The sequence below is a fragment of the Meleagris gallopavo genome, chromosome 15 (assembly GCF_000146605.3).
Source record: "Meleagris gallopavo isolate NT-WF06-2002-E0010 breed Aviagen turkey brand Nicholas breeding stock chromosome 15, Turkey_5.1, whole genome shotgun sequence".
Lineage (NCBI taxonomy): Eukaryota > Metazoa > Chordata > Aves > Galliformes > Phasianidae > Meleagris > Meleagris gallopavo.
The window spans coordinates 13,498,037-13,523,312 of record NC_015025.2 but is presented as its reverse complement, the minus strand read 5'-3'; the positions used below and the strand labels follow the sequence as shown (position 1 = coordinate 13,523,312).

The window sequence follows — 25,276 nt, the reverse complement described above, 5'->3', positions numbered from 1 at the left end:
TACTTGCTTTTCCTGGAGTTTACCAGTTTGTCTTAGGCTCAGCAAAATACAGACTCAGGAGCTCAAAGATCAAATAGCTAATCACTGAGCTTCTTTGGCTGCTAAGTATGAATGAGTTTTCCCAATGAGATATTTGTAGAATTGCTTGGGGTGAAGGGACCTTAAAGATCGCTGAGTTCCAATCCTTGTATTGATGCTATTTAATTAATTGCTACAGGAGATTAATTGAATAAATTTTAAAAAAAAAAAGACTAAGTGAAATTTTCAAGCTCTATGAGGTTTATATCGTGAGATGCTACCAAGGATTGCTCACCATTACAGGAGCAGATTTGTTCCAAGCTGTGCCGTGGGGTGAGGACGCTGAGTCGGGCAGTGCTGTATGTAGACATCATGCCTGGGTCCAGTTGGATGGTTTCCTTGCAGACGCGGTGGGCACAGTCTGACCCGTGACATGGCACATGAATTGCTTTCTTCATCCGGAGTCCAACGAGCTGGTCCATCTCCCCAGCTGAGATGGTGATCTTGTTGGCAAGGACCCGAGGCTCGTACAAGGAGCCGTGTGGCTCTCCAACGGCCAAGAGCAGATCTACTCCATCAGAGGTAGCTGCAGGCTGTAAGCTGGCCATGTGGATGTTTTGGCGCCGGGTGATGAGGACATTTCCCAAAAACCTCTGCAGGTTGCGCCAGTGGTCCCCCACAAACTCCTCAGGGGACAGGTGGCGGAAGTGCAGCACCACTGCCCTGTCCAGTGCCTCCTGCGTGAAGCACCACACGTGGATGTTGACACTGGTGGTGGCTGTGAAAGTGCCATCGCTGACCGTCACATTCAGGAGATAATGGCCATGGGGCAGCTTATTCCCAGCAATGATCTTTCCATCCGCAGCTCCAACGGAGAAGCGTCCCTCTTGGGGCACCTCTGCCACCAAAGTATACACCAACGTGTCGTGGGGGTCTCGGTCCGTGGCGTGAATCTTGCCCAGAACGCCGCCTCGGAAGGCTTCCTCATTTGTGGTGATGAATATCTCCAGGGGAAGTGCTGACGGGGCATACTGGCTCTGCTCAGTCACTTGGATGTTTACGAATGCTGATGAGGACAAAGGAGGGATACCGCTGTCGGAGACCTGACAAATTAAAGAGAAAGCTTCTTTATAGCCATCTACTGGCTTTCATGACAGCATGTCTTCCATCATGGAGACTGATTGAGACCTTCCCTCAGTGGTGGGACACTTATCTCTGTGTCCACCTGCACTGAGTGGTTCTGATTTCCTAAGAATTAATTATCAGTAGAGATGCTGCCAATCTTAAGGTTTCTGCATGTAACTGTATGTACAAAGATAAAAGCAGTCATGTACATCAACACATTTGCTCAGACTCCAAAGTATTTAAGCCAAACTTCCATCTCTGACAATATCTGTCTAGCATGAGCCAAGGAAACTCAAAGCAGAAAAATGTGAATAATCAGGGTACAGGATAAGGCTCTCTCATTCTCAGGCAGTTAGTGGTTGAGGTTTATAATAATAATGATAATCGTACCTAGCTTCTTTACTGAAGATGTACTTTTTATTATCCTGCTGTTTATAACTATCCTTACTGATAACATTGATAATTAATAAATTTACCCTGCAACAATAGACATCTTCTTTAAAAAGGAGATTAAATCACTTCTGGGATTCTTGGGTAAAGATTTCAGGATCACAGCCAGGTCTCACTTTAAACTGGAAGTTGCTGGAATTATGCTGGGAAAAGCATCTGTCTAAGGAAACCACTGACAGAGCATTTCTTGTGATCGCATTATCCGATTTCATCAATGCAGAGGTTTGTTTCCAGCTTCCTGTGGGCAGACTTTGTGGAAAAACAAGCTCTGGACTTGGCTCGTAGGTATGGGATTTTTTTCCTGTGTTGGATTTCTCCAGTACCAGACAACTTCCCATCCAGCTGTGCCATCCTAATCTCATTTTATCACTCAGCTGTCAGAACAGATCCCAGGACAGAAAGTCAGACTTTACCTGGACTTGTAATAGGTACTGCTCTTTCACTCTTCTGTTCAGGGTGGATGAAGTCACCAGCAAACCATTTTGGGTGACATCAAATGCCTTCCCGTCGTTGCCCTGGGTGATCTGGAATGAATACGGCGGTCCATTTTCTGGTGAGTCTCTGTCGCTCATAATCAGCTCCAAGACACTGGTTCCCACTGGGGCGTTCTCCTGAAATGCAGAAAGATGCCAGTGGAGAACAGCAGGCAAAGAGAAAAGGCTCAGGAGAATCCATATTGCCACTGGGCCTTATGGATAAAGAACAGAGAACCAAATCCCAACACCTTGTGTGGAACTCTTGCCAGCAATAGCAGACAGTGCCTTTCATGGCATTACACACGTGGTAGAGTCAAGCAGCTAAAAGCAGACAGTTGTGCTGATGCCCTTGTTTTCCCCTTGAGTCATGTCTGTACAGGAGCAGATGAAAGCATGTTTTGGGTACGTTTCTTTCTGAGTACCCATGGGTGTTTTGAGTCCAAGCAACAACTGGTCTGCATCCAGCAGAGATGGTGATGCTTGACCATGTGCTGAAGTCTATATATATTTTGTGTTGTATACACGGACAAACACAGTGGACAAAGGGGCTGCTGGTCAGGCTTGGAAAGTGTGAAAGGAGAGAGGAGAAAGAACAGAAGGTGCCTGCAGCCATTGGTAGGAGAAAATGGCATTTGTTGGCAGAACATCTGCCCCCGCAGATGTCAGCAGTTTTTTGTGCCCATGAGCAGAAAGCAATTGCATGCTTCATTGCTGTCCCACCCTTGTGCTCCAGCAGGAGCCCGTCCATGAGAACCTTGGCACCCTGAGACAGACTAGGATAACAGTGTCCTGGCTTACCTGCACCACCACGCTGTAGTTGAGCTGGAAGAACCGAGGAGGATTGTCATTGACATCAGACACGTGGACACGCACTGCGACATCGCTGAACTGAGCAGGGTGGCCGTTGTCTGTGGCTCGAACTGTTAGGGAGTAGCTGGAGATCTGGGGGATTCATAGCATGGAATCACATGGAGAAGTGGAAGGATGGTCACTTATTCACATTCATGCTTTACTCTCTTGCAGAGTAAAACATGCCAAACATGGATGAGACCCAAAAACATAAAAACATCTGTTGGCAGCAGTTTGAGCTGCTGCTGCTTTAAGAAAGAGATTGTCCAGATGGCCTGTTCCTGCTTGTGCATGTTTTCTATCTGCTCTGATGCAGAGAAGCATAAACCAGCCATGTTGTTTTCCAGTTTGGGGCCAACTCTTGCCTGACCAGCTTAGAGCACCAGTAGAGCAGACCACAGCACAGAGTTGTGACCATTGAAGCCTATACTGTCTCCTCTAAAGCCTTACTTTTCTACAGAAGTATCTGCGGGTGTAGGAAATGAATAACTTGCCTTTTGCTTTCAGTATTACTAGTAGATGATTCAGAAAACAGCAGGCAGCTGAATATAATCTGCTCACTCCAGCATAACAACTGCTTTATCTTTCTCATTTCCATTTCCTGGAACTCACCTCCTCCCTATCCAGGTGCTTGGCAATGCTGATCTGCCCGCTTTTGGGTTGGATGGCAAAATGTCCCTGCGGGTTCCCTTCCACAATTGAATATGTGATCTGATTGTTCATTGTTCCATCCAAGTCATCAGCTGACACCTGTTAGAAGGAAAAACACATAGGACTCATGGCCAAAGAGCCTTGCTGTGGAGGAATCCCCAGAACAGGACCTCGCTGTCTTTTAAGGATATTGGTTTGAGCTTGCTTTAAATGAGGAGGAGGAAGGAAAGTGGTTTACATCAGTGTATTTTGCTGTCATCTCTGCCTATGGGCTGTCAGGAATTCTGGCAATCATTGTTTTTTAAGTCATGCCTCGGTCTCAGGTGCCAAATGACACAAACCCACTGGAACGGCTGTGTCCAAGGAAGAAAAAAGTTCAGAGGGAGAGTAAATATTACACAGCACAAGTAAGAAAATGAGGTTAAAAATGTGGTTTTGTTCATATTCATACCGTGAGGATGATTTCTCCAACTGCAGCATCCTCTCGGATATCAGCAAAGTAAGGGTCTTGGATGAACTCTGGTGCATGATCGTTAATATCAGTTATGTTGATAACCACCATGGTGACATCGCTGAGAGAAGCTGAGCCCTTCCTTGTGCCCTCAATGGATAAGTAGTACTCATGACTCGCTTCAAAGTCCAAGCTCCCATTTATGTATAAGGCACCTGCAAGGGCAGATGGATAGAAATGGCATGAGATATTTTAAATGTCTTTTAAGGTAACGCATGTCAGTGGAAGATTGGTGTGGAAAGATTAGCAAGAGCCTTTAAGACAGAGAAACTGAGGAAAACACTGAATGAGGATGGTACATACAGAAGCAGGAGACTGCTGAAGTTCAGCCAATGCTTGTTCCAGGGATCTAACATTGGCCTTGAGATAACAGCTCTTATCAGGTGCTGTGCAAATACATCAGTGCTTTATTTGGCAAGAAATCCTGCCTCAGCACCTGCTTGTGGTTTAATAGATTGGTAGTAACTACATTCATTGAGTGCTCCCTAATAAAACTGTCTGGGCTACAGGTTCCTCCTGACATCAGGATGGGGAGACTTCTTTAAATGAAATCAACTTCTCCCATATTTTGAAGTGGAACTTTTCTTTCCATCCTCTTCTCTACCTACTCCTCTTTCTCACGGTCCCATCTCAGATCCCAGACATGTAACAGGAATCTTTCCGTTCATTCAGAAAGATTTGGTTCACGCCCTACGTGACTTAGCTGATGAAATTTAGGGTAGACGTGAAGACTGTATTCTCTGCCCCCATACTGTACTCTGTGTAGTAGCAGAAGAGATCTGACTGCTTGGAAACAGAAGGGTAATCTATTTTAGAAAATGAAGAATGTGGGATCAACCTGGACCGGCTTGGCTATGAGATCATCTTACCTGTGTTTGAGTTGAGCTGAAATTTGCCATGGTCATTGCCATTCACAATTTCATACTTGATCTCTGTGTTTTCTGTGTTGTCTCTCGTTAAGGCTGACAAGTTGAGGACTTCCGTACCCACAGCCACGTCTTCTTTCACCATGGCCACATATTCAGGGGCCAGGAAGACAGGCAGATATTCATTTAGATCCACAACAGAAACGGTGACAGTGCCAAGAGCAGAGAGGGGCTGCGGGGTGCCCTGGTCGGTGGCACAGACCGTCAGCTCAAAAGCTGAATGCTGAGAGTCCTTCAGGGGCTTTTCCAGACGGATCACCCCCGTGGTTTCCTCAATTGAAAAGTGTCCATTGGCGGAGTCAGAGAGGGAATAGACCACCTCGGCATTGAGACCTGTAAGGGTAAGGGACAGGCTGCATAAATTTATGGTTAGGAATGCTGCTGGTATATCCTTTTATCCAGAAGGATGATATATGCCTAAGCGAGATAAAATTTCTAGGAAAACGGGATTGTATGAACAACTTCTTCAAATGTGCCCCTGTCCACCCACATCCCCATGTTTTTAAATGCCATTTTCCTTCATCTCTGCTTCCAGAGCAGATCTTGCTTTTATATCATGTAATTTCAGTCTCTGCCCAGCACCTTTCTTAGAAGCCTTTTGTCTCTATCTGAGAATCTTTTGTCTTCCAAGGACTTCTCCACCCATTTTAGGTGGTCCTATCTGGAGCCAGAGGTTGGGCTTGATGATTCCTACAGGTCCATTCCAATTTGGGATATTCTATGGTTCTATGATATCATCTACCCTCGCCAGACACACAGCTCCTTTTTTCCTTATTATGTCCATTTTGTCTCCATCTTTCATATGATTTCTATCCAGTTGGGAGCTGTGTGTCAGGAGAGGGTTTGGAGGCTGTGTCAGGGACATGGTTTAGTGAGTACTGTTGGTAATAGGTGGATGGTTGGACTGGATGATCTTGAAGGTCTTTTCCAACCTTGGCAATTCTGTGATTCTCTGTCACAGTTTGAGCTGTGCATCACTGTTACAGTTGATGAGCTTTTCCTTGAATTCTGTGCATGTTTCTACAGATATGCATTTCTGACAGGTGCTGATGCCAGCCTGCTAGTCAAGAACAGTGATGAGATCCAGGCAGGCTCTTGCCAAGACTCACTCATCTATGCCCATTGCTGCAGCCCTTCCCTAGCTTTTAAAGGTTTCTATTCAGGATGAAAGATGGACTTCGCTAAAACGTAGATCTCACCCTGACTCACCTTCATCAAGGTCCCTGGCAGATACCACAGCAATGGGTGTTTTTGTGGTGGTGTTGTCAAAAACAGCAACGGCGCAGTGGCTGGGGAAGAATCTGGGTGCGTTGTCATTGGTGTCCTCTATGGTCAGCATTATGTCTGCCTGGCACGAGCGGCCACCACCATCAGTAGCTTTGGCAACCAGGTGGTAGGTGGGCTTCTGCTCCCGGTCAAGAGGTGCGGAGGTGGTCAGTTCCCCTGTGGGAAAGAATGGGAAAGAATGGGAAGTGGTCTCGTGTCCAGCAACTGCAAACCCTACTGCATTAAGCCTCCTGCAATGTAATGAGCCCCAACTGTGGAAAGGAGGAAAGCTTTGTGTGCAGGTCCTGATCTCACCTGTATGGGCGCCCAGGCGGAACTCCTCTGCGCCGGGGCCGTGCAGGCTGTATGTGATCTGGGCGTTGCTGCCAACATCGGGGTCGGTTGCTGATATTTTCAAAATGAAATGACCTGGCTGAGCATCTTCGGAGACTCTTCCGGTGTAGAATATCTGGCAAGGACAGAAGGTGTCATTGGCATCTGATCTGTCTCCAAAACACCTTCACACCATATGAGGAGGAACGGAACAGGAGAAGCTTCGTAGAAAAGGGTTAAACGTGGTTTGCAGAAAAACACAAGGTGCCTTGTGTCTTGGTGCTGTGAAAGATGACCACAACACCAGGGTACATGAGCCCAGAAGCCCAGACTGGAGGACAAGCCTGTTACATTTGGGACTTCTGTGGCCCCAGCTGGAACAGCAGCCAACAGTGAAAACCACAGCTTGGGAAGGATATAGACCTCAGGGAGAGAAGCTTGGAGATACAGAAAATGTGACCCATGATTAAACTGATGATTGCTATCTAGCTTTATGATATTAAAAAGAAATGTCAGTAATTGGTTTGACTATGGCAATCCATAATAGGCTGTTGAATAGGATAAAGCAGCAGTCCAGTTACCAGAATGGTAGGATGAAAGGTAATTGCCTTATGTTGTGTTAGGGGAGGTTGGGTATTAGGGAACATTTATTCTCAGAAAGAGTGGTTAGGCAGTGGAATGGGCTGCCCACAGAGGTGGTGGAGTCACCGTCCCTGGAGATGTTCAAGTACAGTGGAGATGTGGGTCTGAGGGACGTGGTTAGTGGACATGGTGAGGATAGGTTGACAGCTGGACTTGCTGATCTTAGAGATCTCTTCCAACCTTAATGATTCTATGAGTCAATTTTGACACTTGGACTGACAAATGATGTAGTGAAGGTCAGGAGCAGACTATGAAGGGTGGCTGCAAACCTCCATCTCTACCTCTAAGAACGGGTGAGGCAGTTTCAGTAAAATGGACCTTGTTTGCAACCAGGTTCTCTCTATGACACCTTTAACTTCTTTTAAAGCCTAGATTTTCTTGTTAGCAAGTGCTAAATAATATATGTAGTTTCTTTTATCCTTCCACTTACGTCAGGCTATGAATGCTGCTGTGGGTACATTTCAGCACCTGCTGCTGGTCTCTGCTAGGACACATGGAGGCCAATACTTTGCATCATGCCTTTGAGAGGAGGGCAGCCAGTTCCAGGGTGTGGGCTGGGACCAGTGAGCTCATTTCACTCAAGTCTCTGACTCTCCTTTGGGAAACAGCCTCTTCTGTTCTTTCTCACCATGAGTAAAATCCATACCAGTGATCAACTCTCCACAGCTACAGCTCTCCTGATGGGAATCTTTCAACTTAGCAGGATATAAAACTTGGTAATTTACATGCCCCTTCCCAGAAGGCTTCCTGGCATTGTTTATCTCCAAAAATTATCCTTCATAATGCTTAGGTGTTCACTTACTGCTGGCAAACATGCTTGGAGGCTAAATTTAATGTTCTCGCTTGACATGCACCTTAATTAAAATTGCTAAGTATAATCAAAGCAACCGGATTGTGTGAGAAACATGACAAGCCAAACTCTCTCAACATGTGCTCTTTCTGCCTTTTCTTCTCCTCATGCCCCCTGATGTAGCAGGATAGCCGCCTTACCTGGCCGCACTCAGGGCTGTTGTCATTGATATCCAGAACAAAAATTTCCACTTCAGTGGTAGCCTGAAATTTCCCATCAGAAGCCATCACCTTGAGGAGATATTTCTCTGTATCTTCTCTGTCCAAAGGCTTCTTGGAAGAAATTGTCCATTCTCCCTCAATTTGGTCAACTGTGAACTGTCCTAGCACATCTCCTTCTAGAAGGGGCAAGAAGAAGAAAATAGACATTTACTGAAGTGGCAAGAGAGCACTGGCACAGGTGGTCCAGAAAGGTGGTACACAACCAAGCTCAGGTTGGAGGAGGTCTGAGCACCTGATGGAGCTGTGGGTGTCCCTGTTCATTGCAGGGGAGTTGGACTAGATGACTTTTAAAGGTCCTTTCCAAATCAAAAGGTTGTATGATTCCAAGGGCGGTGTAGGTGTGGCTACTGCCAGTCCCATATGAGAGCTGGAAGACTTGCATTGGTGACACAGAAAGGACACTGGTGTCATAGCATCCCCATGGGGAGTGGTTGGTCTACTGCACAGCTCAGAAATACCCTGTGTGTTTCTGCTGTTCACTGAATATGACGCTGGGGAAATGAATGGGGTGGAAAGAGAAAACAATTGCAAAAATGTCTTTGTAATGTTCTGCAGATATGCATATTCATTGCTGGAAAACCACATTGTCTCACTCTCCTAAAACGTGTCAGGCTTTCTTGGTGTACGTTCCTAAAGGGATCTGAGAGTTGCAAATACCTTGGAGACACTGGTTAGGCTTTGTTGCTATATAACACATACAACGTTTAGATGCATTTAAATCTAGAGCTGCTTTTCACTCTGTAAGACCCAGTTGATGGGAGACACAGGTAAATTGAGACTGGGCAGGCTCTCCAGTCCATCAGATTCATGCCTCTCCTGTTCCTGTCATACAAAGTGGATTTTAAAAGGCCTCTGGCACATCCCTCTCTTCTGGCAAAGAGCTCATGTCCTCTGCTGAACCCAGCCCAAGTGACTGGAGAGAGAAGAGAGCACATTAGGTAATGGGAGGCAATGCAGAGAGCTGGCTGCAGGGCTTGTTTGCTTTGGGCTCTGAAGGGCTCACACAGCCAGGTAAATTAAATTTGCTCTTTCTTCTTTCATGTACGCTATGGAGATGTGGTGATGAATCTGGAGGCTCAGTGAGACATCTGCTGGCCCTTCTGATGCTGCCACACTGCAGCCCTTGCTCAGATTAGGTCCTGTGTTCTTGAAATCAAGGTGCGTGTGGACAGTGGGAAGTTTGGCTCTGTGTTCACCCCTCATTTCTTTTGCTGTGGTGTTACGCTGCACTTGTATTTATATGGTTATATGTAAAGTTTGACCTGAGCTTTGAAGTACAAAGCAGCAAGAATTCAAGGCATCCACCACTACCACGAGTGTGAATTCTCTCAGGTTTAAAACTACTGCCTTAAAAGTGGCAGAAACAATAATGCAGAAATAGATTGACTATTGTCTTCCAGAGGCTTGCAAATAGCTAGACATACCATACACCAACCAAAAGTGCCAGCATTCCTCCTTTGTTTTGAATGGTTATTACAATAGATAACAGGCTACAACATGAACTTGTTAAATGCTTTGACCCTGAAGGGTCTTCATTTGAGTCTGAACAAACATTTTAATTTGAAGTATCTGTTCCAGGACCCCTTTGGGGTCAAAAAATACCGTAAAATCAAGCTGCTACTTGTGCGGATGCACAACATTCCAGTATAAACTTTTGTAGGTTTACAGCAGTGGTTAATTTTAGTTGGCACTGCTGATGTGTGGAGTCATCTTCTGTGCCTTCTGTTAGCCAAAACTCTCCCAAAGATTGATGTGATAGTCTCAAGTATCCGCCAGTCTGCAGAGCGGTTAGCTGCAGTCATGTCTAATTTTTTGATAAGTTAGAATCAAAGTGGCATCAGAAGAAATAGGTTTAATACCAGAAATATATGTCTATATATGTACTTATTAAAACATACAGATAGGCTACGTATTTGTGTGGCTTGCAGAAAAAAAAGTGCAGGGCCAAAGAAATTACATACAGACCTCAAAGCCTCTGAGAGAAAACCTTCCTTCTGGCTTCTGTCACTGCACTAGATCTTACAGTTACATAGTTATAGTTGTTTAGCTAGTTAAAAAAAAATTAAGTAAATACTTGTATAGTACTGTGTATTTGTTTATATTTTAAGAAACATGGAAGGTCCAGTGGAGGAGATAGCTATTTTAATGATAATTCCATTCAGCCAGTTTTGGGAATGTCACTGAAATTAATTTCTAAAGAGTTCTGCACACCCTAGGCTCAGTGGACTGATGAGTTAGGCTTCATCTCCTATTTCCAATAGGACTGTCAGGGTGAAGTTGTTTCTGTACCAGTACTTTACAAGACAAGGTAAAGGCCTCACTTTGACATGATACTCTAATAATTCTTGCCCATTTAAAATATGTAGAGTCATGAAAACTCACCAGTTATGTAGCAAGTGACCCGCCGATTCTGCTCAGAGATGTCTGCATCAATGGTACTCAGTGTGACAATGATCTGCCCTGGCTCGGCGTTCTCAATTACTGACCCTTTGTAGAAGTCTGAGGTGAACTGGGGAGCATTATCGTTTTCATCAGAGACGGTGACTTCCACCAAGGTTTGGGAAGAGAGCTGGACTTTTCTGCCATGGTCAGTGGCCACCACATAGAAACGATAGGTCTCCTGAGTTTCACAGTCCAGCTCCTTCAGTGTAGTGATCCATCCAGTCTCTCCATCAATGGTGAATAGTCCTCGGAGGTTGCCAGACTCTGCTTCCAAGCTGTAGGTCACTTGTCCATCACTTCCTGTGTCTTGGTCATTTGCTGTCACTTGAATGACTGTGGTTCCTGATGGCATGTTCTCCATGACAAAAGCTCTGTAAGGATCTGCTTCAAAAACAGGCTTGTTGTCATTTATGTCTTGCACTTGGATGTTCACAGAGACCAGGGAGACCAGCTCAGTCTCTAGATGTGAGCAGTGAGCCATAACATCAATCTGGTACCACTTGGTGGTCTCATGATCCACTGCCTTTTTGATTTTCAAAGCTCCAGTTTGTTCATCCAGGATGAACACCTCATCCTTGTTACTTTCTGTAGTGGTTCCCTTCACCAGGCTATATATGATGGGATCCTCTGCAAAAGCTTTGACTGACCCTATTTCTGAACCTTCTGGAAGGTCCTCAGATGCTGAGAATGTATAAAGGGGCTCAGAAAATCTTGGCAATGTCACTTCCCGGGGGACAATCTGAAGATTCACTGGGACAAGGGAGTTCCAGTGAGGAGGTCTGCCATCTTCAGCTTTCACCTTGAAGTTAAAGGCTCTGTTTTCCAAACCAACAAGGCTCTCCTTGACCTTAACAACCCCGGTGGCAGCATTGATCTCAACAATATCTTCTGATACATCTTCCACGGAGTCAACGGAGTAAACGACATCTGCATTTGCACCTTCATCAGCATCATAAGCCAGTACCTGAATGACAGGGGAGCCTTTGCTTACATTGGACTGGATGGACAGTGTATATTCAGAGGCTTTGAACTGAGGAGGGTTGTCATTCTCATCTGTAAGGATTATTTTGACAGTGCAGAACGCCACCTTCCCACCCCCATCCTTAGCCATGACCTTAATGGCAATGACTCTCTCTGTGGAATTTTCCCTGTCCAATTTTTGCAGTGTGGTAATATGGCCTTTGTTATCGATGGAGAATTTCTCATCGGCAAGTTTATTGATGATAGTGTAGTCTATGGTGCCATATGGGCCACCATCTGGGTCAATGGCCAGCAGCTCAATCACTTTGGTTCCTATCTCAGCATTTTCTGCCAGCTCTGCCTCGTACATGTTCTGCTGAAAAGAAGGGCTGTATTTGTTGGCATTTGTGGTGTTGATATACACAGGCACGGTGCTCTTGAAAACTCCATCTGAAGCAGAAACTCGGAGACTGTAGGATGACTCCAGGTCCTTTTTGCAGCGGTTGAACATGGATATTATTCCAGAAGTGCTGTTGATAGTGAAATGCCTGTGGTCGTTGCCTGAGAGAATCACGTACTCCAGTCGGGTGGTATCTCCGCTGTCAGGGTCCAGGGCCTGGACTTTTATCACAATGTGCCCACATGTTGCCATTTCACTTACCTTGGCTTCATACTGCAGCTGGCTGAATTCAGGAGGATTATCATTGATGTCTGTCACATCTACAATTACCAGGGCATCGCTGCTAAGTGGAGGCATCCCATGATCTGCAGCTCTCACCTTCATGCGAAACTGCTGAGTTTCTTCATAATCCAGTGCTTGAGCTGTTGTTATTTGACCTGTGCTGGTGTCAATATTAAAGAACTTGGTAGTATCTGAACCATCATCCAAGATCTGATAGGAGACCATTTTGTTTCTGCCTGAGTCTTTATCAGAAGCGAAGATTTGAACAACAGGGGTATGTGCTGGCATGTTCTCTGAAACAGACGCTGTGTAGATTATCTCAGAAAATACAGGTGGGTTGTCATTGATGTCTTCTACCTCCACCTCTACCCTGGCTTCTGAAAATGACCCTAGCGCCGTGTCTGTGGCCCTAACAGTGAATGAGTGCTTTGTCTCTATCTCATAGTCCAGCTGCCCTGTGACAGTAAGGACACCAGTTTTAAAGTCAGTGCTGAACAGTTTCAGGGAGTCTTCTTCCAGTATGTTGTAGATGAGGCGCAAGCCTTCGGGGCTGCGGGCCTGGATGTGGAGGATGGATGTGTATGGGGGGATATTTTCTGGCACTTTTACTCGGTAATACAAGCTTTGGAACAGAGGGTTGGATTTGTTCCTCACACTGATCACAACCTCTTCTTCAGCAAGAAGTGGGGGCTCACCGTTGTCCTTAGCAATGACTCGGAGGCTGTATTTGTTTAAAGCATGATAGTCAAGAGGCTTCTTAAGTGAGATGTCTCCTAAGTAGGGGTCAATCCTAAAGTACTTATAGTCCTCTGCGAATGAGTAGGTAATGACTGCATTATTCCCTATGTCTTTGTCCGTGGCTGACACCTGAAAAAGTACATCACCTGGCTCCATGCCGTCCTGCACTGAGGTGTAGTATGGCACGTTCTCAAACTGAGGTGGGTTGTCATTGACATCTTCTACATAAACTTTGACAGTGGCTTGGGACACTCTCGGTGGTTTCCTATTGTCCTTCACTTCCACAGCTACCTCGTGCACATCTTGTGCTTCACGGTCAAATTTCACACCTTTGGTCTGGAGTACTCCAGATGCTTGGATCATTTTAAATCTTTCCTTCCCATTCAAAAGTGAATAGAAGAGTGGTTCATTTAGCTGGTATCCCTTGACCCCCAGAACAGTGAGAGTCTTCTCGTCTGTAGAGTTCTCCATCACAGTTGCTGTGTATACATCTTGATCAAATTTTAAGCCACTACCTTGTGCTTGAGTTAAATTTAGTTTAACCAGAGCAGTACTCTTATATAAACCATCATCAGCTCTGACCGTGAGTTCATGATGATTTCCCAAGCCAGTGGTATTAAGAATGGAGACAAGTCCAGTGAGTGGATGAATGTAGAAAGCATTATCAAGGTTTCCTTCCACGATGCTGTAGGTCACCTCCGAATCAGCATCTTTTGCCTGCACTGATAAAAGCTCCATCCCTGGATGGGCTGGTAACAGGACAGAAAGCTCATAAGTGTCTTTGGCAAAGACTGGAGGTGAATCATTCACATCTTTAACATGGATTGTGACCTTGGCTGGCTTGGATGCAAACAAACTGGGATTTCCGCTGTCACGTGCATGTACACTGAAGTGGAAAACTGGGGTGAGCTCATAGTCAATATCAGCACGACTGGTAAGTGTCCCTGTGCTGGGATCTACTGTAAAATATTTTAGTGCTTCTGGTTCTAAAATCTCATAGACGAGCAAAGCATTGGAGTCTTGATCAGCATCTGTTGCATGGGTCACCAGGGGAGCATTGCTTTCATCTAGAACCATGCTTTGTGGGGGAGCATTCTCCATGATCCAGCCGATGAAGGCAGGCTTAACAAAGATAGGCACATTGTCGTTCTCATCTATGACATAGATAAGCACCATTGTGTCCATGAATGCTCCAGCCATGTTGGTGCCACGAACTTTCAGCTGGTAAAAAGACACCTGCTCAAAATCTAAGCTCTTCTGAGTGGAAATGAGGCCTGACTGATAGTTCATGGAGAACACTCCATCTCCATTTCCATCTTTTATTTCGTAGCTGACTGGTGACAAGCTTGAGGCTGAAACCTGGATCAGAGGAGAGCCAACAGCAGCAGATTCACTGATCTCTGTGATGTATTCAGCCTCTGGAAATTTTGGAGGGGTTTGATCAGAGGGTCTAATGCGGACATGTACTGTAGCAGAATCTTTAAGCTGGGGGAACCCTTGATCTTCTGCCTTTACAATAAGAGTAAATCTCTCTTGCTTGGATGGATCCAGTTTCTGTGCAACTGTAATAATACCAGAATGTGGGTCGATGCTAAAGAAACCTTCCGCGTTACCTGCAAGAAGAGAAATGCAAAGTGAAGAATGCAAACGCCCTCTTGCTCTTGTTTTTTTTGTCTTTTCTATAGTGCTCCCAATTTCAGACCTAATTAACATATATATATATATTTAATTAGCAGGCTACAATCGTCTTCATTAATTTCTAAATAATTTTCATTCTAAGAACAATGAATCCATTGAGATCTGTGGGGTAACTTTTAACTCAATCAAAAGGTAAATTAGAAGATGAATACTCTTCTAATTTAAGCATATTTAGTGGTGGCAGAGTATGTGTTTGAAACTTCTGCCTTGTGTGCAGAACAAGGTAGCACAGACTGTACTAGCCGCTTCAAGCCCTGTCATGCTTATAATTACCAATACTTCAGGAGCAATTAAATTCCTCACTCCTTGATCTCAATTGCAGTGAGAAAGATGTAGCAAAGGATGGCTTGTCTCCTGCAAAGAATTTACCTGCTAAATCGGCAGTGTGGCACAGCCATAGATAAATATTTAGGTTTTAATCTTCAGAGTGAATGATAAAATACTTGCCCAACAAGTTTGTCCCATAGAGACCCACCAACCAAAGCTGAGAGAGTGCTCCCCTTTCCTCAAGGATGTATTTTGTGGTAGGACTAGTGAAAGGGATGGTGGTGGTTGTGTAAAGGCAGTACTTTTGTCTAACAAGGACAGTGATCCGTCGCTCCCAAGGGTTGCAAGATCAGATCTTAAGTTGTTCTAACTTGTCCATTCATATTTTTCCTTAGAACAGTGACTCAACATTGTCCTGTCTTTCTGAGGAAGGATGCTAACATTTCATAATATGGAAATGTCTGACTAGCTGTAGTTTTTCTCTGGATAGGAAGGAAATCACAGTGTAGAAACAGGCAGCTTTTCACCATTCTTTGCAACAACTAGCAAAAGCTGGGTGGCAGTTTGGTCACCAGCTGGAGAATGGAAATGCATGCGTGCTCCTAGCCAAAACACCTTACTACATGGCCCTCACCTGCCTGCAGAGAGTAGTGGATTTCAGCATTGGCTCCTTGGTCCTGATCAAGGGCTCTGACTTGTAGAATCTCTGTGCCCACCGCTGCCGAATCCAGTGCTTCTGCTTCATAATGGATGCTGCTGAACTGGGGAGGGTGAAGGTTGCAGTTCTCCACATGGATGATGACCCGAACAAAGTTCCTCTTGATGGGGACCTCCTGGTCCCTTACCTGAGTGACAGAGAAAGGGCAGGTAGGGTCACGCTCTAGGAGCAGGCAGGCCTTCCAGTATAAGGATTCCAGAATTTCATCAGGACTCTTAGAAAGGGTGATATGTTTCATTGCTATCAACACTTTGGATAGGGATGAGCCTGCAAGTTTTAGAGCCAAAGCGCAGCCTTGGAGGAGAATTAATGCAAAAATTAACAAATATGCACTATGTGTTCTTGTACAAGAACCCAGCAGCCCTCTGATGAAATTAGCTGGGTGATGTGCTCAGACGTTGCTATTTATCCAGGATTTGGTAAAGATTAATACCCTGCTTTCCTCTTTCCTGTCACTCAAGGCAAATTCTGTTTGAAAGACTAGAATTAGCCTAAATTTCTTAAGCAACCAATACATCCTGGTGAAGCTGGCAGATTTGTCAAGGTTTGGATAGGACTCACCATCACTGTTAGGGTGTGCAGTGGCATTGGCTGGGAACTGAAGCCTTCTGCTGTTGTGAGGGCCCCACTGCTGGGATCCAACTGGAAAAATCTTGTGCTTTTGGGGTCCATGCTACCATGGATGGTGTAGATAAGACCTTTGCCTTTGTCTTTGTCTGTGGCGCTGACTTGAAGGATCTCCCTCCCTGAGGGGGTATCTTCAGGAATCGTCACCTCATAATGGCTCTCCAGGAACTGGGGACGATGCTGGTTGATGTCAATAACATGGATAAAGGCCTGTGGGGAAAACAGCTCAGTAAGGGCAATGTAATCTTGAGTGCTACTGGACTTACGGAGCCCTGCAAAATCTCCTAATTCCTTTTGACTGGGGCTCTGAGCCCTGTGACTCTCACAGCTCCTCCAGCACTTGGGCCATCTATCCATGGTGACTAGGTCTCGTACCTTGACTGTCCCCAACCACCACACTGACACTGACTGCATCTGAGGAAGTCCCAACCACCTGTAATAGTTTGCTTCCTTTAACAAACCTGAACATGCCACGGGTGTTTTGCTCAAGCAGGTTTCTTGACATCTGCCAGTAGCCTTGAGTGCCAAAATAAACATGGGGATGAGATGCAAGGTGGCAGGGAATGCACAGCAGGGAAGGCAGGGCTGTGTTTGTTTATTTGGAAAAATGCTTGAAGATAGACGAGATATTATCCATTAGCACTGCATTCACAGGAACAGTAGTGTTCCTCACTCATCCTCCACAAACCTTCACAGTGAATTTCCCACAATAAGAATCACTGATGGGTGTCGCGTGTTCTAGGCCTAGACTTCTTTTTATGAAAGAAAATGAAGAAAATGGTTGTTGAAAAATTAAGCTCTGAACACCCCTCCTGACAAGTAGCTAAAAATGGGTGAATCTCAACAGCTGCTTAGGAACAGTAAAGTCAGAAGAAAGATTCCATTTGGCATATACTGACTCTGTATGGGGTTTCTACTACAGCATAAAGCCTTACCTGAGTTTTGATGGTAGTGGACCCATCAGTGACTTCTACTGTCAGGTTATAGCTTGACTTCTTCCTTGCATCAAGGGCTCTTGCAATGACCATACTGCCCGTACTCTTCTCAATATCAAAATCCATGTCATCGTCACCACCTGGAATAAGAGAGAAATGAAAAAAGGGAAACGGTGGGACAGTTATGGCTAGATTTGTCTGGGGCTAGCTATAAGCAGGGCAAACATATTCCAGGAGCTGCCTGGAGATCTGAAGGATGAGGATCTCCCCTCCAGACAGCACACACAAGCCACACATCAAGCTCACACCCAGCCACAGAGAAATGTGGCATGCTAGGCAATACACCTGGAATGGGGATGTGTAGGCACTCACCCTAGGCATTCAGCTCATTTGGGGGCAGTGCCAGAGGCAAGGCTTCCTCCAAATCTAGAAAGTCAATGCTAAATGTGAAGGATGGACGCAGGAGACAGGGAGCGCATGCAGAAGATGGGCAAGGAGCTAGTAGGACATGATGACAAAGGAGTGTGACAGGAACAACAAGGGGATGTACAGAAAATGAGGGGGAGGAGAGGAGAATGGATGCGTGGATGCACTCAATCTCCTGGCTGGATTTGCAAGAGGCCCATCTGACCACTGATCGATTTGCACAAGGTCTCCAGCTATGCACCACCATGAGCTTAGCACGGATCAGCAGCCTGCAGGGCTGGCCCACGGTCCTGCTGGCCTCCAACTCAAGGTCACACCATGGGCATGCCAGCAGCGGTCTTCATGGCCATGGCCAGAAGCCTGTGCTCTACCCAACAGCCCAATTTCTGAACAGTTGGAGAGGCAGAAGGTGCTTCCAGGGTGAGCAGAGCCATTCCAGATGGCCATGGAGTGCTGGAACCGCAGGCCCAAGTAGCAGAAGCTGTCCCTCATGCTGTTGCTGCTCAGCCCTTGGCGTGGCAGCCCCCTTCTCATGCTTCACTTGCTGATGGTCTTTCTCTGTCACGCATGAAGCACATTGTTCTGGGATTGGGCTAAAGAGAAGTAGTGCTCTGCTGTTGTATCCTAGCTCTTAGCTCCTCCATTTTTGGCTACCAGATGCTCTGGATTCTGTTTTGTGCTTTTACCAGCTGGGGAAATCTTGGCTGGTTGCTAAATTACATACCTTTCCTTGTGGGAAAAGTGCAGTGGTTGCCAGCCATCTGGACCAGCACTTTCCTGCTGGGCAGAAAACAGAAGGAAGCAGAAAAGAGGAAAAGAGAGAGATCCAGGGTTGTCTTTCCCTGGCAGAAGAGAAGAGGACTCCCTCTGTGTGCTGCCAAAGGGAAAGAGGAAGCCCAGGAAAGGAGAGACAAGAAAAATGCTACTTGGTCAGAGTTTTTGCATGAGATTGAGCATGCAGGCAAGTGCAGGTACATGATGGGATAACATTCAGAGGAAGACACTGTTAGTGCTGCGAGCCCACACAGACACTGCTAATGCCAGGCAAGACTTGCACTTGCACACCACCTCTTGTAGCATTGCTATTTCTTGTTGCTTAATTGTATTTATACACCTTTATCCCTGCCCTGACATTCTAACGGGGAAAGCTATTTGCTCACCCAATTAAGGCTTTGACGAGGGCTAGCCCTGCAGGCAGTGTCAGGAAGAGGCTGTGCAAAGCAAATTGGGGCAACACTTCAAAACACCAAATTACAGGAGCACAACTGGCCTTTTTTCCTGGACAAGTTCTGCATGCCCACTGCCTGAGACCTGGGGATGACAGCCCATGTCCCCTCTGCTCTGTCATCCAGTGTCCCAGAGGGAACAATGGCAAATCTCAGAATGTGATTATAAAAAGAGTGTTAGATAATTGCACTTGGCAGCAGAGCCCTTGGGCAGGCAGTGGTCTATTGATGCCTTTTTTGTGTCTGAGAAAGCTTTCTCTGTAGCTCACCTACACCTAAAGCAAAAAACTTCATTAGCTCAGGTACGTGAGCGTTGGAAGCCAAAGAGCCAGCGCTCCAGACACCGTGCACCGCTTTCATTTCTGCATCTCACCTGTGATATTAAACCACACTTGGCTGGGACCCATCTCGATGCTGATCACTCCCACCATATGGTTTACGGGATCTGTTTCCATGACGGCAAAATTAAAGTGGGGCTCATCAAACGCCAGCGGCTCTGAGGAGGGTCCGGGCCGTGCCACCCAGCTGATGTGGAGCCGCACGTGGGAGGAGAGCGGGGGGCTGCCGCCGTCTGTGGCCTTGACCTACCAAGAGATGCAAGGTGAGGGTCTTCCAACTCAAACAACTCTATGATTTTGCGATGTACTGAATGAACTGGGGCTGGAAGGGCATACAAAGCCCTGTGGAAATCTGCTTCTCCCACCCACCAACTAAGAGCCTTGAGCTCTGTGTGCGCCTTAAATCCCACAAGGTAAATCTTGTGAGGCCTGTGTCCTAGGTAGAGCCATGCAACCCAAATTCGTCTTGGGCATGGAGCAAGTCTACTGGATCCAAAGCAGAGAGATGGGTCACAGCCCTTGTTCTGAAGGCCCACAGGGTATGGGCAAGCTGCAAACCTGAAACTCACAGACTGTTCAGGTTCAGGTCCACCTCTGGATGAGATGTGGATCACTGTATCCATCACTGGGGGTGCATTAGACAGTCCTTTTAAAATTTCTCCTTCGTTTTTAATAGCTTCTTATCTTCCACATTGCTTCTCCTGCCCTTTCTCCCAGTTTCTGTAGCCCACCCTTATCTGAATCAAATTCTCCCACTGTTGCGTTTCACCCACCTCTTTTCTTATCTTTCCTGTCTCAGCAGCCTTCCCTCTACACCCACTCTGTTTCCCTCTCCTCTCACCGTGAGTATGTTGTATTCAGAGGCAGGAAAAGCCTTCCTGGAGAGCACCATGCCGGTTGTGGGGTTGATGGTGAAGATCCCTTCCTCCTCCTCCTCGATGGTGTAGGTGACCTGGCTGTTCTGGCCCTGGTCACGGTCTGAAGCAATAAGCCTGTAGACTGGCAGTGGTGTCTCTGAGGCTTCTCTCTCTGGGAGCTGCACCATGAAGAGCTTGTGGGGAAAACTGGGAGGGTTGTCATTGGCATCCAGGACTTGTATCACCACTCTGCTGGTGGACTTCAGGGCTGGGTCTCCGTTGTCAGAAACAGCCACCTGCCAGCAAGCAAAGGGACAGAGCTGCTTGTTGTGACCTTGGACATAAGCAGCCAGCCTTCATCCTGAAGGATAATGCATGTTGCCTACTATACTTCATCCTGAGAATAACAGGGTTTCCATGTGAATCTATCTTTGTATCTCAGAATTTTCAGAGCTGTTTCTCCTTTCTACAAAGCTAAACCTCATGGCTGAAACTTGCACTGCCCAGTGCTTGCGCAAGGACAGGGCAATGTGCCTGCAGGGCTCCTGCTTGCAGCAGCTCAGAGCAGCAGGTCAGGCATTGGTCATTAGGAACTGCACACCTGAAAACACCTGTATTCCTTTGACTGACCTAGTTATCATCTATCCTCTCTTTGCTGTGCCTGTGCACACTCCCATCACATTGCACTGCAGAGGAATTTTTATCCTCCACCACCTTGATAGACACAAAACACCTTCTGGTCCCCATAATGTAAAATACGTGTGTCTCAGAGCAGCTGGGGATGGAGGCAGGCATTGCAAAGCTACAGAACAAAGTCTGGTACAGTGAGATAAATGAGGGTGGATTTCTCCGGGTTCCTTCTCTAGTAATTTATTATCCAACCTCCTAGAGGACAATTCCAGTCTTCTTACATTCCCACAGCTTCCAGAACAAGCCTTTCGCTCCTGTTTCCAGCAAGGAAATAATAAACCCCACAGTACTGCTGCAGCTGTCTCTTAGGGCAACGCACACCATTTAATTAAGTTTCCCAGCAGTTGGGAGCTGATGGGATGAGATTCCTTCTCTGTGCTCCAACATGCAAGGAAAGTTCTTTGAGGACTTAATACACTTGTAAGTAAATAAAGCTAATTACAATCATCATTACCCACCTCTAGGATATGTTCAGCCTTGTATTCTCGATCCAGCTGCCGTGAAGTTGTAGAAATCAGACCTGCCATGAAAGAAAGAGCCTTTGAGCTTCAAGAGCCAGTGCCCAGAGAAAGCAAGGGCTGACCAGATCCCCATGTATCCAGTGGGTTTGTTTCAGGTTCCTGCTGTGATCAGAAGCAGATTCCCCAAAGAGCAGTTTGTCTGCTGCAAATCATTGGGTGGAAGAGCTGCCCTCTCCTCCGAGTGCAGAGGCCATGGAGGATAAGGGATATCTCCCGGATCCCAACACATCTCAGATCCCAGACCTATACCAGATCCCACACCTCCCAGATCCCATAACGGCTGAGGGCTGTGGAGACCTTGTGGTGAGGCACTTGGTGAGAAAGGCTGCAGAACCAAGAAAACAAAACCTTTCTTATGCCTCTAAGTAAGAAACATTCTGCATGCGCTGGCAGAAGTTCGGACTCTAAACGTGTCTCAACTCCTGTTTTCCCCGTGTTGAACCTTGCTCCTTGTAATTTACAGTGTTTTGACAAAACTTTGCCTTCTGTCTTGGGAAATACCCTTCCTTCTACCACTAGAATTTGAGTCTAAAAATAAGGTACGTTGTTGATGATAATGTTGGTACATAGTTTGAGCCTTGCCTGATAGATGGGGCGAATCCCCCAACATCTCCAAGATTTGAGGGGTTTCTAAAAAATACACATTGGTTTAACTGCAGGGAATGGACTGGATGCAGAAGGGAAAAATATGGCTTTTATGAAATAGTTTAAACCAAAGTTTAATTGCCTCTTTTTGGCCCAGGTGAGTAGATGTAAGTATGGAAAGGATGGAGCTGAGGTTTGAGTTTCCATATCTTGTTTGGGAATAGTCCTTACCATATACCTTTATTCCTCGCCTTTGGTGAACTGAAACTCTAGACCATTTTCACAACTACTTTACAGTACTCTTTGACCCAGAGCCAACAAGTTTTAATTAATACCATTGTTTTCAGTTGTATTGGGGCTCTTTGGTATATTGCTGTTTAGGCATGAGAAAATTTCCAATGGCTGCAGGAAACACCAGGCAGCTGAAGGAGGAGTGCAGAGCAGCTGCTTGGAACAAGGCTGTTATTAACTGTTTCCACTCGTTCTCTTGGATTGCTTGTATTTGGCACCAGGCACTGCACTAAACATTTATTTGATGCCTTTACCATCATAAATCAACACTCTTGCACTGTGACAAGATGATTTGGAAGACTGGTTACATGTATGTCATGGATTTTTTTTCCTTCCTAATCCTCCTATTGACATCTCAGCAGGTGAAGGAGATTCAGCAGTGGCCAGGGAGCACACTGGCTGAGGAGCTTTTGATTTCTTCACTGGTGAGAGGCTGTAGGGCTCTGACAACAGCCAAATGCTCAGCATGCGTGGAAATATTCTCTTAGTGGGGGTCAAAACAGAGAATCGCAGCAGCTGTTGACTGAGATCTCTGATGCTCTGCTCTGCATTATCAATGGGCTGAAGAGGACATGGAGTAAAGTCAGAAACTCAGCAACTTCATGGAATGATTTATAATTTTGGTCTAACAAGTCCACAGGGCATGCTGGATATTAATAACAGAGACAACCAATACCCATGAGTACACTGTGGATACTTCCAGTTTACCTCATTGCAAAATTCAGTTGCAACAGACACTCTGTGTGCACTTGGTTGCTGCATGCCGGCTGTTGGAAGGTAACTTAAACCACTCTAAAGAGATTATTTGGATCTGCCTGGCCACACCCTGAAATTCTTCTGTGACCTCATGATAAAAATGAAAGGAACAAGCTCATAGCTGAGATTCTTACAGCCAGAAAAGGATTGTAGTGATGGCACATGAACTGGGACTTAATGGTTGTCCTGAATGTCTGTAGAAGACGCTCTGATCTCCTGAGGAAATTGCTCCTCCCTTTCTTCTGCCACTCCATACATTGGAAACTGCCCATTTAGTTTTTAATGAGAGTGTTTTATGTACATGTGCATGTGTGTGTTATCGTGCCTTTCCTACACCTCTGGAAAACCTGCCAGCCTGTGCAATGGGATTTGAGGTGGAGATGGCTCATAGAAGTGGCACTGAAGGTTTCCTCTAGAGGCTGAATGAAAGTGCTGAAGGTCCTGACTTCGTTTGGCCAGCTACCTGAGCTCAGTGTTCACCTAAGCATCCAGAAGTGATCCCTTCTGTCACTTACCCAAGTCCTGCCCTTGCAGCATATCTACGCACAGCAATGGGAAAAGTTTGCCTGTGATTCTCCCGCTCGCTGCCTTGAAAGGGGAGAGAGGAAGGCTGGTCGTGTTGGAACAGGAGCAGCAAAATTAACAGTGCGTCGTTGTCAGGGAATAAAGAAGAGTAATAACTTCTGCTGGCAAGAGCAGGGCTGGGGTGGATGTTGCTAGCCCCCCACCCTGGCTGCAGGGAGGAAAATCTAAAATAGTTAAAATAGCCAGAATCAGGTTTCCAAGCAATTGAGCTTTCGCAAGAGCTGTAGAAGGGAAGAGGCTGTTCCCCTGAAATTCTCTTTCTCTTGTCCCATTGTTGTTTCCACTTTACCCTCTCCACTCTCCTACCAACTCCCCTGCTGTTCTGTCCCATGCTCATCTTGTGGCACATTGTCCAGGGAGCAGCAGTGTCACCATCCCTCAGACTCAAAGAGCTGTGTCTGGATGCTCTTCCATGCAGAGACATGCATGGAACATCTGGTGTCTATGGGAAGCCTGTGGGCACTGACTCTACAGGAGAATCACCAGAGTAGGTAGGAGCTGGAGATGAATAGGCCAAGACAGAGGGACAGCCTTCCAGCAGGATGGATAGCTCTGTCCTGACTCTTCCTGCCACAGTCTCCTAGTTCCTCTCAGTCCTGCTTGGACTGGAACTTGCTTCGCATCAGCGACTTCAACTCAACACAAAACAAGCTGAAAACTCTTCTAGCAGAAGAATCCCCTAAACCCAACGCTCTCTCCATCTCTCTATCTCTCTATCTGTCTCCCATAAATACTGGTCTGCACCAGCTGCCAGCTTGGGCTGGAGAGATTCCATTGCCCATGGCAGAAAGCTTTCATCTCACTGTGCAGTTTTATTCCCTCTTCTCATTAGCCTTTCATTTATTTTCCCTCTTTTTTCTCCACCCTCTTGAGAGCTGGAAGAGCTTAGAGCTCTTCTGTGGTAGTTCAAGGCTGCTGGAGGAGCCAAGCTCTGCTGAGGGATTGTTGTCATGGCCACTCTTGTCTCTTTCTAAGGCCTCAAGAGGACAAGTCAAGGGGCTTTGCTGGATCTGTGTCCACTGGCCAGCCAACTCCTGTCTTGAGGTACTGAACCAAATGCAGGACAAGCTGGCTCTAGGAACAGAAATAAGTTACTTGTGGTAGGGAGGCACCATGCCCACAGTAATTGTCCACGGCTATTCTGCAGAGTTATTCCGGGTGTAGACATGCCTGTTGTAAGAGTCAGTGCAGTCCCTAATTCCTGTTAGTGCACACAATGCGAACAAGTTTCCTCCTCTCCCTCTGCCAGGGGGTTCCCACCAGCAGAGTCCTGCCTAGGGGCCATGGGGGCTTGCTGGGCTGACCCCTGGCCCCTGTGTGCCTGAGTGCTGGCAAGATGGATCACGTAGATCCCTGGCATCTCAAGAACTGAAACATGATTGGGTCTTTTAATGATGATTTTCTCTAGATAATAAGGGAAGTATGCATTTATTGCATTTGAACAACAGAAGACGTGTCGTAACTAAATGAATGAACATATCTCATGGTTTCCAATAAACTGCCTGCAGCTCAGAGATTCAGACAAGCTGTGATATTTTTCCTGGCAGCAGTAGAAGATGACTTCTCTTCCAATACTGTAAGCATGAGGATATATATTGCTCAGTTTATGCCAACGT

The 25,276-nt window shown here is 46.1% G+C and overlaps 1 protein-coding gene across 1 annotated transcript in view; it reads right to left on the bottom strand.

Annotated features, from left to right (window-relative positions):
• The window catches only part of FAT2 (FAT atypical cadherin 2), a 45,517-nt gene that overhangs the window by 4,514 nt on the left and 15,727 nt on the right, over nt 1-25,276 (bottom strand). Inside the window, exons 4-19 of the mRNA XM_019620478.1 lie at nt 21,381-21,442; nt 20,217-20,528; nt 19,411-19,621; nt 17,386-17,525; nt 16,385-16,660; nt 15,740-15,950; nt 10,701-14,753; nt 8,238-8,434; nt 6,588-6,741; nt 6,216-6,449; nt 4,950-5,339; nt 4,021-4,235; nt 3,531-3,668; nt 2,868-3,011; nt 2,007-2,204; nt 314-1,121 (exon numbers count right to left, since the gene is read on the bottom strand). Coding sequence (XP_019476023.1) covers nt 314-1,121; nt 2,007-2,204; nt 2,868-3,011; nt 3,531-3,668; nt 4,021-4,235; nt 4,950-5,339; nt 6,216-6,449; nt 6,588-6,741; nt 8,238-8,434; nt 10,701-14,753; nt 15,740-15,950; nt 16,385-16,660; nt 17,386-17,525; nt 19,411-19,621; nt 20,217-20,528; nt 21,381-21,442 — 7,743 coding nt within the window. The remainder of the gene's footprint in view (nt 1-313; nt 1,122-2,006; nt 2,205-2,867; nt 3,012-3,530; nt 3,669-4,020; nt 4,236-4,949; nt 5,340-6,215; nt 6,450-6,587; nt 6,742-8,237; nt 8,435-10,700; nt 14,754-15,739; nt 15,951-16,384; nt 16,661-17,385; nt 17,526-19,410; nt 19,622-20,216; nt 20,529-21,380; nt 21,443-25,276) is intronic.